A 20396-nucleotide genomic window follows, 5' to 3' on the forward strand; every position below is an offset into this window, starting at 1 on the left:
ATCTATGTCTGCATCTTGTATTTTTATAGTGTTCATGGTGCTTTATTTTACTTTTGGAAAGATGTTTTATTTTTAAAGTAGTCAAATTTATTAATATTTTTCTTCTTATTGTGTGCCTTTTGAGTTTGAAGTCCTAAAAATATTCCTCTTTTTGTTCTTGTAAAAGTCTGAGTTTCATATTTTATTCTCAGGACTTTACTCTGACAAAGAATGATTTTTATATTTGCAAAGGAGTCTTGATTCAGTGGGAATAAGGAATATTTTTTCTCCCTGGCCCAGTAATTCTTGCTTCTGCATATCATGTGGGAAAGGGTCAGGGCATGTCAGGTGGAGACTGACTCCAGTCTCTCTGGATTTATCCCTTTGTGTGAGCCCAGGGCTCTTGCTTTTGGTACGTTGAGGAAATGTCAGGAACTCTGGAATGAGAGGGATTAGGGTCAGGCATGCTGTTGCTGGATGAATAAGAGATAAGGGATGATTGAAGAATTGAGAAGATAAAAGGAATTTGTTACCAGGGTTGGGTTTGTCAGCTTGGGATTTATTTTTATAAATTTTATTGATGCATACACTACTTGCAGAAAGTAAACAAAACTTAAGTGTTCATCTCAATGAATGTATACAAAACTAACTCAATTCTGTTAAGAATAGCCAAGTCAAAAAACAATATTAAAACCCTATAATGTAAAAGGTGGCATCTCAGGAATTGTTTCTGGAGTAGTGGTTTCGGGTTGATAATTATGGGTCTGGATGCTGGTCCCTTCACAGTGACCATAGTGCGTGAGGGCACACATGGAGTGCAAGGACTGGTTTCCTTCCCATATATGGTAGTCACAGGCTCTGTGCTGCCACACACACTCTTTGACATCAGGTTGAGGGCAAGGGCGCCAGCAGAGGAGGCATGGCTGAACCTAGAGGTGGAGAGAGACCCAGGGCTTGTTGCCACCCCCTACCCACTCCTGTTCACAACCCCACCCTAAAAAGACAAGGGTCTGAATACAGGTAGAGGCTAAAGGGAGGAGTGAAGGGGGCGGGGAATAGGAGGGAAACTGGGGCAGGAGGCGGCCAGGGAATAGGAAGAAGGTGAGAGAGCAGGGGTCATCCATAGAGGGAGATAGAAGGGAGAGAGCTCTGGGCACAAGGACGTGGGACAACCACCAGGGCCTGGGCTGCGGAGAAAAAAGGCTTAGGAGGCCACTCACGTGACATTTGCATCCTTTTTTGTACACTGCCTTGAAACCTAATCTCTGCTCCCCGGTGAGCCGGTACTAGAAGTATACCGGGTGACATTTTGTGAAGTACAGCGCCTCCCTCCTCAGATACCCTGCGGTGATCAGAGAGCACACCCTGAGATTCAACACAGCCTGTGTGGGTGACCCCATGGAAGGACATGCTCTGGCCCTAGGTAGTTGGCCCCAGAGGGTCTGGAAACTGTGAGGCTGGTATGGAGTCAGCCATGAATGATGGTCCAGCGTTCTTCCCTGGGAAGTATCTGTCAGATCGTGGAGAAGGGGCCCTTGGTCCTCGGTGGTGCTACAGTTGCAGAAGTAGAGTGGGTAGCAAGGCGGAGGGGCTGTATGTGGACAGGGTGCTCACGTGCAATAAGTAATTGTGATTGTTGAGAAGCCCTCACCTCATAACCACAGCTATCCCAATCCTTGGGTGTGTAAACATAATTGATTTTGGGGGCCTGCCTGGGAAACTTGAGTATCTGTAACGGGAGGGATAGAAAGAGTAGGACCTCAGTTTTTCATAGAAGTTGCTGGTCTCTAGGAAACATCCAATTCCCTCGGCAAGAGCAGATTGGACAGCTTGTGATTTTGAGGGAAGAGGGTAAGAAGGAAGTGTTGGGTTTACCTCAGTGATGTTGATTCTGTAACTTCGTTTTAATACGGTGTCATTTCCTTGTTCTAGTATATCAGCTGTTACAACTGGGAGGAGAAAGAAATGGGTCATTGACTTAAGATTCCCCCATCCTAAGTTTCCTGGAGACATTTTTCACATCACCAGGGCTCCCCGACCTCTGCGTTTCTACACCCTGTGGTGAGACCTCCTCCTTGGTGGTTACTTCTCTGGTGTCTCCCTAGACTCACTGACGTCTGACATGCAGTAAAATGTCTGAGGATGCTGAATTTTACAAGTACAAGCATTGCAAAGTGTTGACAGAGCTAGGAGCAAAGGAAAGGCCAGCAGGAATGAGGGATCCATGGTGGGCCCTGGGGAACATAGGGCATGAGTTAAAGCATGAATTTTTTTTTAGCCCAGCTCCCCCATCCACTTTCAGACAGAAACCAGGCTGGCTTTGGAAGACTGTCTACCTCCCTTAATGTCTAGGACATGAGGAAGATTGGTCCAGCTCCCATGATCTTGTGGGCCAGATGCACAAAGTCCATGCCCCACATCTAGAATGCCTTACCTGTGTCAGTCTGCGCCGAGGTGTGCCACAGCTTCTGTAGAACGGCTGGCACCATGAAGCATAAATAGTTGCTTGCCTTTCCTTTCACACGGGGGTGTATCCATCAGAGAGGTACTATATGATTACTGGGTGTACTAGTCCTCTGGAATCATTTTTCTCTCATCTGCATTTCCTTTTCATCCTTCAGTCATATCAGCCAGGCTGGTACGGTCTGATTATTGGGTGCCCTTGTCATTTGGAATCCTTCTATGTATGGCTCTTCAAAGAGCCACCAACTCCACCCATTCCTGGGCAGTATTATGGGCTGAGCTGTGTCCCCCTAAAATTCACACGTTGAAGTGCTAACACCTAGTCTCTTAGAATGTGACTGTATTTAGAGATTGGGTCTTTAAAGAGAGAATTAAGGTGAAATGAGGTCATTTGGGTGGGCCCTAATCTGATATGGTATCCTTGTAAGAAGAGGAGATTAGGATACAAACACGCATAGACAATGTGAAGATACAAGAAGATGACCATCCATAAGCTCAGGAGATACTATGAGAAGAAAATAATCCTGCTGACACTTTGATCTCGGACCTCTAGCCTCCAGAACTGTGAGAAACTAAATTGCTATTGTTCAAGTCACCCAGTCTGTGGTACTTTGATATGGCAGCTCTAAAAAATTAAGAGCCTCTTTGGTTTTATTTTTTTTTAAATATACTTAGGGCCTTTTCTTTCTTTCTTTTTTTTTTTTTTGTGGTACGCAGGCCTCTCACTGTTGTGGCCTCTCCTGTTGCGGGGCACAGTCTCCGGATGCGCAGGCTCAGCGGCCATGGCTCACGGGCCCAGCCGCTCCGCGGCATGTGGGATCTTCCTGGACCGGGGCACAAACCCGTGTCCCCTGCATCGGCAGGTAGACTCTCAACCACTGCGCCACCAGGGAAGCCCTAGGGCCTTTTTACAATTTAAATTTGTGTTAGGATTTTGGAAAGACAAAATCACCTCCAACACCTGATCTACCAAACAAGATTTATTGAGTCACCCAACTTCTGTTATTACCCACATTTCTATTCTCTGCTCCAGCCCCACAGGCTTTCAATCACCGTATTATGTTTTATCCTCCCATTGCTCTTTTAATTGAAACATTTATAAGCACAGACATAAGCACATTCATACCTTCTCTTAGGTAGAATTGTAGCACTATATATATATATTATTATTATATTTATTCTTATAATTAATATTCTTGACGTACACACTGCTGTACTTAAAATGGATAACCAACAAGGACCTACTGTATAGCACAGGCAGCTCTGCTCAGTATTATGTAACAATCTAATCAGGAAAAGAATTTGAAAAAGAAAAAAAAATTAACATGCACAATTTTGAAATAAAGCAAGAGATGACAGCATGTCCTTTCAAAGTCATACTAGGTCATCGGTGAAAGGTCTCATCCAAGGATTATTTAATTATCTAAGCAAATGCGTCTGTGTTTAACTTTTTTCCTTATTATTTGACGGGAACATTGAAACTCTGATATTAGATGTTAAATTTTACATTTCTGTCTAATCAGAAATCTCAACTCCAAAGGTTTCAGTTTATGGCCCTGAAGGGCATTAACCAGTTTTGCGTCTATTAACAAATTTGTTTCAGCATCCCATTGAATGACTATTTAAATTTCTGTTCCTTGAATTCTACTTTGAACCAGGTGTACCATCTAAGTGATTTCTTAAGTTATTAAATATATATTGAATTAAATAGTTGACATGTGCTTATCGTATGTTTACATGAGTCAAATTTTTATCTTTTTGAAATTATCCTTCAGTAAAAGTCATTACTTTTCTAGGGAAGTCCAGCAGGAAATATTGATGTTTTGAGACATTATTTGATAATGGACAGCACATGACCACTCGGTTAGAGTAATTCGAAAGCCTAATTTGCTACTGGCCTGCAAACTGGGTCAAAAGTCTGAAGTTCCCAATGGGCTCCATCCCAGAGATAAGGCCCTAGAGATAAAATGGTTCTCCAGCCCATCCAGATCCAGTCTTATTGTTGAGTGAAGAATCCATTATTTTGTTCTAGCACTATTTTTATATGTGTACAAAAACAAATTTGAAAAGATAATCACCATTATCTCAGAGCACGAATGTATAAAATTATAAGAGATTTTCACTTCCCACGTTATACAATTGTATCATTTAAACATTTGAAAGTGAGCATATATTAGCTTTGATAAAACAATTAAAATATCCCGCATTGAAAAATGCCAATTTCATATTACTTATTTATGTAATCCTTTGCAGTCATCATGGATAATTTGAGATGGACTCTCCTACTTAAATGTTTTCCTCCATTGGATGAATATTTAAAGTTCAATAATAATGCTGTTACTGGCAGTGTGCTCCTCCCCCCCCCAATTGAACCTATTCCCTGAACCAATACTGTGTATCATGTATAAGAGATATTTGATATATGTTATCTCATTTAATCCTCAGTACTTTTTTTTGCAGTGGATGTAACTATCACATTTTAGGGATAAGGTAAACAGAGGCCTTAAAAGGTTAAATTATTTAGTCAAGCCAAGTTGGGATTTCATGGTACCCAATTCCATGCCTCTTCTGCTATTCCACACCACCTCTGTTCTACTGTGTAGTGTTCATATTAAAATGCAAAAACATGAGCAAATTTCCAGAATGCAAGGCCACAGTCATTTCATTATTCCTTTGAGATAAATCTAATCTGGTCACAAAAAACTCGGAAGGTGTAAATTGCATAATGATGATGGGTGAGGGTCACTGTTTTCACAAGTCTCTCCATCCCAGATTCGCTTCCCTGTAGAAGTAGTAAAGCCAGTCGGCATCATCACTCTTCAAGGAATTAGAAAACGAGAAGGAGCACAAAATCATTTCCAAGTCACCTGCTGCCAGAAAATAAGATTTGAATGGATTTTCTAATGTTTCAAAGTACTTCCTTGCAGATAGATAAGAAATTCATCAAACCAGCCATGAGAGTTATATTGCCTGTAAGTGTAAACAGTTATGAAAGAAGAATGACTGCATACACCCAGAGAGCCTTTTAAGAGGAGACCGATAATAGGTTATATATCTCAGCGAGGAAGAAAAGGGCCCCTTTGATCATTCTCATGCAAATCCCCAATAGCTGACAGAAAGCTGCTTTAAGTTGTGCCGTATTTTCTTTTTAAAATGCGTATGGAACAACTAGCTTAGAAGTAATGATGTCCTTTTGAAGATGATTTTTCTTAAATTGGAAACAATTATGGGAGTTAGACTCTTCCTTTTTTAAAATAGAAATTTCTCTGTAACTCATCCCCTGGAAAATTCCTTTAGAGGCGAAGAGAACACAACAATGCAATTAGCTTCTGGATTTGTTTATCACAGTGGCTTAGAGTCCCCTCTCCTTTCTCTCCATCTTGTATGTAATCAGAAAAAAGAAGCACAAAACATCAGCACCAGCTGCCTCATTTCCTATTCCTTGGGTTTCAATAGAGGCACAGCAAATGGTCTCCTGACTCAGCTGAATGAGGTAGAACGTTGCAGTTAAGAACCTTTTTTTGTTTGTCTGTTTAATTTGCTGCGACCTATTTCTCCAAACACAGTTCCTTCCTGGTGCCCTTGACTTCTCTGGCCATTGTGATGGGTCACCGGTTGTCAGATCGCATGGGATCCCTTATTGGTTGCTTCTCTCTGGCTCTCTCTCCAATTGTTTGGAACGGTGATATAATTCTGCAGAGGGTAGTGGCACCCCCCAGTCAGATGGGGAGGTGGGAGCATCTTTGCTCAAGTCCTTCTCCCAGCCTAGAATGCCCTACTCTCCTTCCTCCACCTGTATCTTCAAGGTACAGCTTCAGTGCCACCTCTCCCACTGACAGACTCCTTCCCACCATCAGGCATTGCACAACTTTTCAGAACTTTCACAAACTTAATCACCGGACCCACAGAAGAGACCAGGACTTAATCATTCTCTAATTATTTTGGGTTAATGTAGCTTCGAGTTATTTGTTTCTTCATTAATTGAACACCATCCTTGGGGTCTTCTGGGGGATGGACTGAAGATGAAGAACACACAGTCCATGCCCTTAAGGACCTGCCAGTTTCCTGACAGTGGCAGACAAGTCAACAGCTTTTGCAGCCAGGTAGGAAAACTCACCTCAACTTTGAATTGTTCCAAAATGAACCTCGTCTCCTGCCCCCAAACTTAATGGCAACAGCAATCAGTCCTGAAGTGACTCAAGTCCATCCCCTTGGGGTCACCCTTGCCTCTGCCTTCTCCCCATTCCCAGGTCCAGTTATTAATGACCAAGTCAGCAACCCCAGAACCTGATGAGCCCTCCTGGGCCTTCACCCACACTGTGCCTTCTGCCTGAATATTCTCCTTTAGTCTGGTGAGATCAAAAGAAAGGAGTCTGTGAGGACTAACACAAAGTCTAGGAAAAGTTTGCATGGGACCTACATGAGTTATGACTATTATTATTTGAAAAGGCAGAAAACTCAACTCAAGCTGCCTTAAATAATCAATGAACTTTATTGGACACTAGGGAAAGGGTGAGACTTGATCCAGGGCTCCAGTGATCTGACCAGGATTCAGTTTCTTTCTCCATTTCTTTTTTTCTTTGGTGCTTACTCCAATTTCTAGTAGTCTCTCCCCTCTCATCCCCAAGATGGTACCAGCAACTTCTTTGGCTACATATGTCCTGCTTCTGTCCAGAGGGATTGGAGAGAGTCTGTTTCTCAGAAGTCTGCAGAAATTTCACTGATCATTGACTCAGGGTGGATTATGTGTCCACCCTGAACCGACCACTGTGGCCAGGAGAAGGGTCATTTAGAGTGGCCTATGGCAATACAGATTCACTCTAGACTTGGAAGTGAGGTTAAGACTACTCAAGCCATAGCAGGGAATAATTTTTCGAAGAAAGCTCAGGTGCTGCAGCCGGTGGGGAGGTGGGGAGGCTTGAGGAAGCAGTAAACAAATGTCCCTTCTAGGGCCCAGTCCATGCATGCTTTGATGGCATGATGCAGGTTTGGACTGAGGGATGGCAGCTGTGGGAAGCCAGCGGGATCTTAAGGAGTCCATTAGTTTCAGGTTTCTCTCTCTTAATTATTGGAAAGAATAGTGATGAAGGGAAAGGAGAGATTTTAGAAGCCAGTAGAATGTTACAGAGTATGATGATGTGTAAAGAGTATGGCAGTCTTTTTGGGGAAGAGTTAAACCAATCTGTGTCATGACAAATGGAAAAATCAAGGTTAAATAAATCCAACAAATGAATAAATGACTGTGTATTAAAGCCTTTCTGTCATTCATCAAGGAAGAGCTGAGTATTAGAAACAAGTCACTTGTTCATTGCTCTTTGCATTTTACGTATGGACTTGAGAGTAAATGAATCCGTTTCATACAGTCTCTATAAGGCAATTAAGAAGGAAGAGCTCCCCCAAGTGGCAGATGATGTAGAAACATTGTGCTCTCCCACCTTACCACTCTGTTGTCCTAGAGACTAGTAAATTAGTTAACTGTCTAAATGTTATAATTTCTCCTCAATTTAGTTTTATTTTAATTTTTTTTAATTTTGTATTTTTAAAGATTTATTTATTTATTTTTGGCTGCATCGGGTCTTAGTTGCAGCACGTGGGATCTTCGTTGAGGCACACGGGATCTTTCCTTGTGGCATGAGGGCTCTTTGCTGCGGCATGCGGGCTTCTCTCTAGTTGTGGTGTGCGGGTTTTCTCTTCTCTAGCTGTGGCGCGCGGGGTCCAGAGAGCATGGGCTTCATAGTTTGCGGCTCGCGGACTCTCTCGTTGAGGCGTGCGAGCTCAGTAGTTGTGGTGCGTGGGCTTAGTTGCCCCGCGGCATGTGGGATCTTAGTTCCCTGACCAGGGGTGGAACCCGCATCCCCTGCATTGGAAGGTGGATTCTTTACCACTGGACCACCAGGGAAGTCCCTCAATTTAGTTTTATTAATGAAGGAAGTATAGATATACTTCTTTAAACAAAGATTTACAATCTGAGGGGACACTAGAACATCAGAGTATTAGAGCTAGCAGGGACCAGCCAGGGTGACTTATCTGATAGATGAGAAAACAGATTGGGAGAGAGAAGTGACAGGCTGATGCAATGTGGAGAATCAGTGGCTAAGCTATCGGTCTTTGAATAGCCAGTCTGGGGCTTGAGCCTCCTTGCAGACTCAGGCCTTTGTTTTTCTTCCCCCCTCGTGTAAGATCTCAGGGGCAGCTCCTGGAAAGTGTAATCTGGAAAAGATGCCTGGGAACCAGTGAGTTCTTCTCCTTCTTCTTTTTTAATGGCTTTATTAAACCATAATTGATGTGCAAAACCTGAACATATTTAATGTACATTAAATTTGATGTGTTTGGACATATATGTACACCTGTGAAATTATGATTCCACTTATGTGAGGTACTTAAAATTGTCCAGGGTGGGACGCCTTTTATGCGGGCATAAAGGCTGTTGTCCTCAAAAATGACCAGTAGATGGCAGCAAAAATCCATGTACCTGGTAAGGAGGCACCTGTTCCTACAAGTTTGAAGCTCTGAGTATCTGTTACATCAGGAGATCAGCTCTCTGCCTGGTGAGTATAGAGACTTAGGGAGCACTGTGATACCAGCCCACCCCCGTGTCAGTCCTCCAGATCTTTACCTCTTTCAAGAGTCTGATGGTTAATCTCATTCTTCTTTTCATTAAAACATATTAGGAGGAAATAATCCACTTGGAAAACTATTTTATAAAAGGCTTGAATGACCGACCATTAGGTCGTATTTCATATTTCCTACTAGAATTTTCTTGCGTTACAGTAGAGATTATTTGACAACCCAAAATGATGAATCTCTGTTGGCCTGAGTGGTGTCTGAAATATTTTTGGATGAGGCAAAGTTCACCTGCCACTGAAATCGAGTCAGTGGAGGCAGCCAGGTACTTCTAGTAATAATAATAACGTATATTTATTCAGCATTTATCATGGGCCAGGTACTATACTAAGCACTTTGTATTAGTAAACTTATTTAATATTCACAATAATCATATGAAGAAGTGCATATTAAAGCTGTTTTACAGAAAAGTATACAGAAGCCCAGAGAGTTTAAGCAATTTGCTAAAGGTCATATAATTAGAAAAATGTAAGTGATTTTAAAAAATGTATTTCTACTACACGGAATTCACAACACTGGTGCTTGATGTCAGCATCGTTAGGGCTTCATGAATGCAGATGAAAACTGATTGTCTCTTTGGCCCTGTGATGCATGTATTAAAATCTTCTGCTCAGGGCTTCCCTGGTGGCGCAGTGGTTGGGAGTCTGCCTGCCGGTGCAGGGGACGCAGGTTTGTGCCCCGGTCCGGGAAGATCCCACATGCCGCGGAGCAGCTGGGCCTGTGAGCCATGGCCGCTGAGCCTGCGCATCCGGAGCCTGTGCTCTGCAACGGGAGAGGCCACAACGGTGAGAGGCCCGCGTACCGCAAAAAAAAAAAAAAAAATCTTCTGCTCATCACTGGACCACTGGAAAGAATGAATCTGGGAAACTGATTTAGCTGCGTTTTCCTGAGTAAGGATGAGCATAAATTCTTAAGGGAGGATTGTGGCAATGTCAAGGCTGATGTTGGCAGAGTATTTTAAAGTGGGACTTTCCTGCCAGCTCCAGGTTACATGGCCTTCCTTAGTGCAATGGAATAGTTAAATCACACATCCTAGCTGCTTTGAGATGCCCACTCAAGTCTACCCTCCATCTCCTTTGCAGGCAGAACACATCCAATGTGATGTGTTTCTCTGTTCTATAACCTGATATTCAAGAACTTTATGTGGGATGTCAGCACCCCTGGAACAGAGTGAGTTTTGTCAGTGATGTCACAGCCCTGTGCCTCGAAAACAGCCTCCCTATTCACTGGCCCTTCTCCTAACACTTGCTGTAGTTGTTAGGATTCTGGATTGAAAGTAAGAGAACCCACCTCGAGGCAGCTCATTCAAAAAGTGGCTACAAATTCAGTTCAAGTGTACCTCATGGCACATAGGATGGGAAGGAGCTGGACTTCAAGAGTGATGGAATCCAAACCTGGAAAGATCCTGAGATCCCTTTCTCTGTCCATCTCCTGCCCCCGCTTATGCTTCTCTCTGTACATATTCATTAATCTTATTTCTTAGACCTGAACTTTTCCTGCATCTTCATAAATATCCTGGCCACCCACAACTCTAAAATCCTCCTGTTATGTGTTCTGCCACACAAGAAAATCTGGCTTGTTGGTCCCCTAACCAAGTTCCTCACAGAAATATAGGATGGGCTTCTTCTGGGACATTATTATGCAAACACCTTAATTTTTCTTCGTCTCAGGCCATGGCATGTTTTAGAAGTTTGTTTTGCTTTTTCATCATGGTGGGACTTTTCTTGCTCACTTTTAGATAAGGCTGTGGCAGTTCTTCCAATATAACCTGTTAATTTCAAAGGACTTCATGAGTTGGCTGTAATTCACATTCTCAGAATTGGGAAAATCTGTGTCTTTTGAGATAGAAGAGTTCCTTTTTCTTTTTCCTTTTTTTTCCCCCTAAAATATGAGAATGCTATTTTTCCAGGTGCCATGCGGCTATTTGACAACACACAGGCTGCTTTAGTTGTTTTCAATGAACATTATCGCCAGCTGCTCAGCTGTGAGAATGCTATATATATATATTTTTTTAATTTTCGGGGATGATGGAGGGCCCCTTGTAAGCTGTGCACCCTGAAGCTCTCGCAGAATCACTGATGACCTCCTGGGTACCAGGGACGCCCCTTGCTTCCTGCAGGGGGCGCTAGCACTCCTCGTTTCTTTAAGCACGTGAACAGGTGAAGGCTCTGGTGAAAGTGTCAAGTGGGCACCATCTAAGTCTGGACCGCAGTTTCCTCTTTGTATTGCCCTTTCTCCCCTGCGTGCCCACGCTGGTGTGATGGGAGGTTGATCTGTGGAACTTGTCCAGTTGCCAGATCCTCACAGAAGTCTCCAAGCTGTCTCTGGTGCCTCAGTCGTCATTCCAGTCACCTTCCCTGCCAAGCTGATATAAGCGGAAGATTAGGAAGATGGGCTGGGGTGCGCCCTGGCTCTCCCACTGCGATTCTCCACCTGCACTCCAGCCTTTTAGAGATTTTCCAAGACCATCCTTTAGGAAGAATGCAGGCTTCCAGAAGACAGATAGGCAATCTCTTTCCCTAACTAGAGGCGTCTGCTTATATAGGAAACTGGCTTGAAGAGTAGGAAAGAGAGTTGATACAGGCTGCAAGGAGAAAGGAAGATAGATTGTGGTGGAACCCCAGTAATTCTGGAGGATCAAGGTCATGAATCAAGAAGAGTCTACTGAAGAATAAGATGGTCTTGAGTATCCTCACCGACTTTATCTTAAATAAATAGTTATTATAAATTCCCTTTCTCATACCATAAAACAAAAATCAATTCCAGGTGGGCTGTAGACCTAAATATGAGATGTAAAACAAGAACAGTTCTAGAATATAATTTAGGAGAATATCCTCATGACTGTGGCTGGCGACAGTCTCTTGAACAGGATACACCCACACACCCACGTGCTGTGTGCCAACGCTCTACAGGGCCAGGTGTTTTACAAAGTTTGTTTTCCACTCACACAATCCATTGAGGTAAAAACAACTCTCCACTTTTGAGTCTCGGGAACTTACAATTCCACATCTGACAGGTTGCTGGTTTTGCAAAGCTGATGAGTATGTGATGAGAAGTCTGATTGGCGTTCTCATCCAAGCTCTCATCCCAACCCACAAGTTGGCTGCAATGATATATGTAGTTAAAATCAGGGATCTTTTCAAACAGAAGTGTTAGTCTCAAATTATGGCAAAAAAATCTAATGTTCATTAATCACCTATCATGCCAGGGACTAAGCGAGCTCATTCATACACACGACCTTGCTCAATCCTTACAATGGTCCTACGAGGCAAATATAATTATGCCCATTTTTATAGCTGATGAAACAAATTGATAAGAGAAGTGAAACGTCCTCCCCAAGGTCACAAAGCTAGCAACCGGAGGAGCCAGGATCGGATGCAGATAGTCATCTTCCTTTACTATCCATGAAGCAAAAAGGGTAGGGGATTATTTGGATTAGAAATTTTCCAGAACATATGCTACCCACTGCTGGCCTCCATTGTAGGATGATCTCAGTTTTCCTTCCATGGAACCATAGGGTTTCTATGTACCTTCTTCTCAATAGCCAGGCGAGTGTTTATTTTCCAATTAGACTGAGATGTGTTTGGGGCCAGATTCATTTGGCTTTTGGAAATGTTTGCTGAGTGATTTTAAATGGCACGTCTAGCCACGGGGGTATAGGTGTTCTGTGCTTGATATTTCAGAGTAATGATCAGTGCTTCCTTGTTTTTCTTTCTTCTTTTTTTTTTTTTTTGGCTGCGCAGCATGGGGGATCTTAGTTCCCCCACCAGGGACCAAACCTGCGCCCCCTGCATTGGAAGCACGGCGTCTTAATCACTGGACCGCCAGGGAAGTCCCGATCAGTGCTTCCTTTGGAAACATTTAAATTTTCAATTTTATCAGATGCATAGAATTGGAATACATATGGAAGAGTACAGTGGGGCAGAGTATAATATCTATTTTGTTGTTTCAGGAAATATTTCTTTATTGTCCAAAAACATAAAAAAATAAAGGTTCAGAAGCAGAGAGAATATCATTGATGAAGATCATTTATCCTACTCTTTGACTCAATCCTTTTTATTTTTTGCCTTCCCCTATTCCCCTCCAAGATTATACACAGACTTTTCTGTGAAATCTGTTTTTCATTCAGTCTCTCTCCCTCTCCCTCCTTCCCTTCTCTCTCTCTCTCTCACTCTAAGGGCCCAACACTCAAGAAGTAGATGCAGATTTGACAGTAGCTTGAGGATGGAGAGGGCCATGTGAAAGTTGTGAGAAGGAAATGAATTTGGCTGCCTCTTCCCCTCCTGTAATCAAGAATTGTAGAAAAGATGCTTCCCTAACATCTGGGAGTAGACTTGGTGGGCAGTGATTGCCATCTCTGTGGGACAGCCTCAAATACAATAACATAAACTAACCTCAGAGAGAGATGTTGAAACAGCAGGTGGAACCAGAAACACCCAGCCTTGGAACTGATAAACCCACTGGTGACTTTACTAGGAAACAACCACATATTAAAATAGGATAAACCCATCCATGACTTTTTTTTAAAGGAAATAATGGTATCACCTTATCTTGTATTTTAAATTATTTTAGGTGTTTTGTTGAAAGTCACGAGTGAGTACAGCTCCTTTGAGAAGCGGTTTATCCTGGATGGAGAGTTAGAGAATAATAAAGTTATGCAGCTGCTAAAATACTTATTTAGAAGGATGGGATCTAGATGTGAGACGTTTGGGAACTTGGGACTGCAGGCTTGGGGGAGGGTGCTAACCTGTAGAATGAATAAGATTCTTTCAATGTCAGCTTACCTCAGGGAGAGGCAAAGTACGTTCAGATCTTACCTGTGAGGAAGGACAGCTAACAAGTCACAGAATGCCCGAAGTGGGCAGTGTCCCTGGATCCAGAAACTTCAAGCAGTAGGACCTGGGAGAATATGCAAAGTCTATGGAGTCTGTGGCAGATAAAAGACAATGAATTTCTAACATCAGACAGCTTCAGTCTGATGGGTGGGCACCAGAGTTAAGTTTTAAGAGTTCTGCCTAAAATACCACTTGCTGGTTCCGTGTATCCATCCTCGATGAGGGCTCTGTTTCTTTAACTCTTATCTCACATCTTATTTAAGGGCTAACATAAGAAACCGGTTGTTAGTTCAGAGTTGAGTTCTAGTTTTTTTACTAAAATGAATTTTATTAAACAGCAACAACAATAGCAATGAAACAGGAAGATTTGATGTAAGGAATTAGGTTTGAAATTAGATATCACTGGAGTTTAAAACCTTAAAATTTTTTTCCAATTTTATTGTGATGTAATTGACATACATCACTGTATATGTTTTAAGGTGTATAGCCTAATTATTTGACTTACATATGTCATGAAATGATTACCACAGTAAGTTCAGTGAACATCCATCACCTCACATAGATACAAAATTAGGGAAAGAGAAAAAAATTTTTTTTCCTCGAGGAGAAGTCTTCGGATTTACTCTCTTAATTTTCATATGTAATATACATTAGTGTTAATTACATTCATCATGTTGTATATTACATCCCTAGTCCTTATTTATCTTAGGACTGGAAGTTTGTGCCTTTAGAATGCCTTCATCTCATTATCCCTTCCCCCACCCCCTGCCTCTGGTAGCCTCAAATCTGATCTCTTTTTCCATGAGTTTGTTTGTTTGTTTTTGAAGTATATTGACCTACAAAGTGTTGAACACTTCCTGGTGAACAGTACAGTGATTCCATGCTATTATACATTTCAAAATGTTCGCCATGATAAGCCTAGTTACCATCTGTCACCATACAAAGATATCGCATGATCACTGACTATATTCCCCACGCTGTACATTTCATCCTGTGACCTTTATTTTGTAACTGGTAGTTTACACCTCTTGATCCCCTTCACCTGTCTCTCTCCTCCCCTCACTACCCGGTCCTCTGGCAACCACCTGTTTGTTCTCTGTATCTATGACTCTGTTTTTGTTATGTTGTGTTTGTTCATTTGTTTTGTTTTTCAGATTCCACATATAAGTGAAGTCACACAGTACTTGTCTTTCTCTTTCTGACTTATTTCACAAGCATAATACCCTCTAAGTCCACCCATGTTATCACAGATGGCAATATTTCATTCTTTTTATGGCTGAGTAATATTCTGTGTGTGTGTGTGCATATCACATCTTCTTTATCCATTAATTTATCAGTGGGCACTTATCTTGGCTATTGTAAATAATGCTGCAATGAACCAATGGGTGTGTATATATTTTTTCAATTAGTGTTTTCATTTTCTTCAGATAAATACCCTGGAGTGGAATTGCTGGATCATATGGTAGTTCTCTTTTTAATTTTTTGAGGAATCTCCATACTGTTTTTCATAGTGGCTGTACCAATTTACATTCCCATCAACAGTGCATGATGGGAATTTTCCACATTCTCGTCAACACTCGCTATTTGTTGTCTTTTTGATGACAGCCATTCTGATAGGTATGAGGTGATGTCTCATTGTGGTTTTGACTTACATTTCCCTATGCTTAGTGACGTTGAGCATCTTCTTTTCATATGCCTATTGGCCATCTGTATGTCTCCTTTGAAAAAATGTCTATTTCGGGTCCATCCCATTTTTCAATTGGGTTTTTTTAAATGATGAGTTGTGTGAGTTCTTTGTATATTTTGGATATTAGTACTCCTCTCTGTTTGTGGGTTGTCTACCTGGGGGTGTAGGTCTTGATTATATCACATCACGCTCCTCCTACCCATCTTGTTGTGGTTCCTTTTTTATATCTTTAGTGATAGAAGATCTTTTATGCTAGTCGTCTCATCCATAGTTGTTCTGTAAATAGCTATTACTTTGGTCAGCCGTGGGAGGGGGTGAGCTCAGCGTCTTCCGACTTCACCATCTTGGCTGCCCCTCCTGAGGTTTGACACCTTGCTTTGCCATTTCTTAGCTGAGTGACCTTAGTCAGATGACTTAATTATTTTGGTTTTCAGCCTTCTCAGTTCTAAAATTGGGTAATTGATATGTAACCTTCAGGGTTGTTGTGAAAAACAAGTGAAATCCCTACTTCAGTGCCTGAAAGTTTGTGTGCAGTCAATGAACAATTGTGTGTACGTGAATATTACTTCAGTCTCTTGGTTACACACATCGAGGGAGTTATATTTACCCCTGCTCCTTTGTCCCTGGCTGGCACTAACCTTTCTAATAAATACAGAACTTACAGGTATAGAGTTCATGAAGAAACAACCAATTTTTTGTTAACTTACTTTGCAGATACAAAGCATTTTATGAATAGTAGATTCAGTGCTTACAGCTGCAAAACTTCCATTAAGTTTTATGTATCATCCTCTCCTCTTCCCATGATGAAATAAAATGCTAGAGATATGTATATTGAGGAACAATTAGAATTAGTGAGAGACCATGACCAAGTCTTTAAAACTCTCAAATAAGAGGAAGGTTGGCCATCCTTTGGGAGGAAAGAAAGCCCTCCTTTACCTCAATTAACAGGTGAAACCACCAGGATTCTGCCTAAATAACAAAAGTAATTGAAGTTGCATTTATATGTCACAAGAGAATAGATGGATTTTTTTTTTAAACATCTTTATTGGCGTATAATTGCTTTACGATGGTGTGTTAGTCTCTGCTGAATAACAAAGTGATTCAGCTATATGTATACATATATCCCCATATCCCCTCCCTCTTGTGTCTCCCTCCCACCCTCCATATCCCACCCTCCCTATCCCACCCCTCTAGGTGGAAACAAACCACCTAGCTGATCTCCCTGTGCTATGCGGCTGCTTTCCACTAGCTATCTATTTTACATTTGGTAGTGTATATATGTCCATGCCACTCTCTCACTTCGTCCCAGCTTACCCTTCCCCCTCCCCGTGTCCTCAAGTCCATTCTCTACATCTACGTCTTTATTCCTGTCCTGCCCCTAGGTTCTTCAGAAACTTTTTTTTCTTTTTTACATTCCATATATATGTATTAGCATACGGTATTTGTTTTTCTCTTTGTGACTTACTTCACTCTGTATGACAGACTCTAGGTCCATCCACCTCACTACAAATAACTCAATTTCATTTCTTTTTATGACTCAGTAATATTCCATTGTATATATGTGCCTCATCTTCTTTATCCGTTCATCTGTCGGTAGACACTTAGGTTGCTTCCATGTCCTGGCTATTGTAAATACAGTTGCAGTGAACATTGTGGTACATGACTCTTTTTGAATTATGGTTTTCTCAGAGTATATACCCAGTACTGTGATTGCTAGGCCGTATGGTAGTTCTATTTTTAGTTTTTTGAGGAATCTCCATACTGTTCTCCATAGTGGCTGTACCAATTCACATTCCCACCAAGAGTGCAAGAGGGTTCCCTTTTGTCCACACCCCCTCCAGCATTTATTGTTTGTAGATTTTTTCAGTGATGACCATTCTGACTGGTGTGAGGTGATACCTCACTGTAGTTTTGATTTGCATTTCTCTAATGATTAGTGATGTTGAGCATCCTTTCATGTGTTTGTTGACAATCTGTATATCTTCTTTGCAGAGGTGTCTATTTAGGTCTTCTGCCCATTTTTGGATTGGGTTGTTTGTTTTTTTGATATTGAGCTGCATGAGCTTCTTGTATATTTTGGAGATTAATCCTTTGTCCATTGCTTCGTTTGCAAATATTTTCTCCCATTCTGAGGGTTGTCTTTTCATCTTGTTTGTGGTTTCCTTTGCTGTGCAAAAGCTTTTAAGTTCCATTAGGTCCCATTTGTTTCTTTTGTTTTTATTTCCATTTCTCTAGGAGGTGGGTCAAAAGGATCTTGCTGTGATGTATGTCATAGAGTGTTCTGCCTATGTTTTCCTCTAAGAGTTTGATAGTGTCTGGCCTTACATTTAGGTCTTTAATCCATTTGGAGTTTATTTTTGTGTATAGTGTTAGGGAGTGTTCTAATTTCATTCTTTTACCTGTAGCTGAGAATAGATGCATCTTTGAGGACAAAATTTAAGGTGTACTTTGAAGATAACTCAGAGATATTAGACACAACATCAAAACTTGATTTTCTATGGGACAGCTTGAGTGAGAACTCACTGTAGTAGTGTTTAAAAAGTGAAAGCTTAGGGAAATCCAGGCCATCTGCTTCCTCTTAACTCCTTTTTCCCAGAGCTCAGCCCTCTGGCATGAAGGTAAGATCTTCAAGGCAGTGGTAAATTTCAGCTCTGTGTTTAACTGAGCTAGCTGGGAACCAGGTCAATTGTAGTTGTTTCTTTTTTTTTTTCTTTTTCTTTTTTTTGCCACACCACGAGGCTTGCAGGATCTTAGTTCCCTGACCAGGGATCAAACACAGGCTGGCCCTCGGCAGTGAAAGCGCAGAGTCCTGACCACTGGACTGCCAGGGAATTCCCCAATTGTAGTTTCTTTTTTTAAAAATTAATTTTGATTGGAGTATAGTTGCTTTACAATGTTGTGTAAGCTTCTACTGCACAGCAAAATGAATCGGCCATATCTATACATATATCCCCTTCCTTTTGGAATTCCCTCCCATTTAGGACACCACAGTGCATTAAGTAGGGTTCCCTGTGCTATACAGTATGTTCCCCTCAGTTGTCCCCAGTTGTGGTTTCTTACAAAGACAAAGCTGATGGCTGAATTTCAACCATTTTATCTCTTTATTCTGTGCTTCTACTGTTGATACTAATATTTGCAGCCAGATCCCTAAATAGGTTTTACAGTTGCTGAATCAGAATAGTGACATAGAGGGCTGTGGCCGCAACGAATGGAAAATGACTCCCCATAGCTTACATGCAAAAGGAAGTTATTTCATTATAACCAGGTTATAACCAGGTATAACCAGGAAGGTGACTGGTTAGCTCATCACATTGAAGGGAGAATTGAAAATCAGTCAGGCACAGTATCAAGGCAGCTCTAAGAATCCAGTAGCAGGTGCAATTGGTCATTCTTTGGAGACAAATGAGAATATATAGCAATGGCTTAGATCACCTTCATTCCCATGGTGAGTCATTTCTCTTGAGACTCAAGTTCTGGGAAATGGAGTCAAATTGTCCTGAATGTCCAGTGAGGAGGGGAAGAGTGTAGGGCGCTATGATTGACACAATGAAAGGCATTGATCAGTTTTGCAAGGAAAAATCAGAGCGCTGTTACTTAAAGAACATTGGAAGTATTCTGGGCAGGCAAGATCTGTCTCTACAAGTGACATCACGCTGGCAGGTAATGATTTTACCTGGAGTGGAGCTTTCCCAGTAAATCAGTTGCTAATGATGAGTGAAGTATCATGGCAGCTAATTATCTGACTGACACCTCACTCCTATCAGAGCTTAGCAATGGCAGGCCAATGGCATAGATGATTTTACAAAAAAGGGAAAGAGAGGAAAGAGCAAGGAAGGAGAGGAAGAAGGAGGGAAGAAGAAACAGTGGCTCAGATCACAGCCGCCATAACCCAGTACAATGCCTTCACATAGTTCTCTCATCATGCCATGTGGTGGCCGGAAGGGCATGCAGGTAGGACCTATCCCCAGAAAGAAAATCTTTCATCTAGATCAGCACTGTCTGGTAGAAATATAGTGCCGGCCATGTAAGTAATTTTAAATTATCTTATAAGATACACTAAAAGAAAAGTAAAAAGTAACAGGTGAAATTAATTTTAATAATTTGATTTCTTCTATCAAAATATTTTGAGGTCAATGTATAATTAATGCAAAATATGAGTGAGATACGTTACCATTTCTTCAGGCTAAATTTTTGAAATCTAGGGTGTATTTTATGTTTACCACACCCCTCAGTTTGGACTAGCCACATTTTAATAGCCACAAGTGGTTAGTGGCTACTATATTGGACAATAGAGGCTTAGAAGATTCTGGCATTCCGGCATTACTTTGAAACATCACATCACTTGTATAATTATTGTACAATTGTACCATTGTATCTGAGGCGTGTGTGAGGGCCAGGTGTCCTGGTTTTCTTTCATTTTAAGCAAAAGTAAAGGTAAACACACTTTATTTCCATTCCATGTTTACTGAGCTAAGATGGTTGGTTTGTTTTTCTGATTCACATTTGTCGTTTTTCCCAGTTCCTGTTCTGAGGAGTAATCAGTGTTCTGTGAAACTTCCACAGAAGTTATGTGGAGACAAAAGAGAGGACCCTGGTACCGATGAGGAACATCAGTCCAGGAGACAATCAAAGACTTGTCCAAAGATTGCCAGCTCGGTGGTTGCTGAGCTGGGATTGCAGTCTCGTTTGCTTTCTCCACACTGTAGCCCCGAGCTTTGTCTTGCATCAGACCCATCTCACTTCTTTGCTGTCGACCTTGGTGTGTAGCTTCCTGGCCCCTGAACCTCCAGGTGAGGATGGAGATGGTC

At 41.6% G+C, this 20396-nt stretch overlaps 1 protein-coding gene across 1 annotated transcript; it reads right to left on the minus strand.

The window, feature by feature from the left end:
- Nucleotides 1–674: 674 nt before the first annotated feature.
- On the minus strand, nt 675–2205 carry LOC307066782 (metalloproteinase inhibitor 1-like; the record flags this gene model as incomplete). The annotated part of the gene is made up of 5 exons (XM_079724026.1): nt 675–908; nt 1200–1265; nt 1631–1708; nt 1855–1928; nt 2091–2205. 5 exons carry the CDS (start codon nt 2203–2205, stop codon nt 675–677), a joined length of 567 nt encoding a protein of 188 aa, XP_079580152.1.
- Between the last annotated feature and the right edge of the window lie 18191 nt (nt 2206–20396).

This window comes from Hyperoodon ampullatus (genome assembly GCF_949752795.1).
Source record: "Hyperoodon ampullatus genome assembly, chromosome: 18".
NCBI classification, from domain to species: Eukaryota; Metazoa; Chordata; class Mammalia; order Artiodactyla; family Ziphiidae; genus Hyperoodon; species Hyperoodon ampullatus.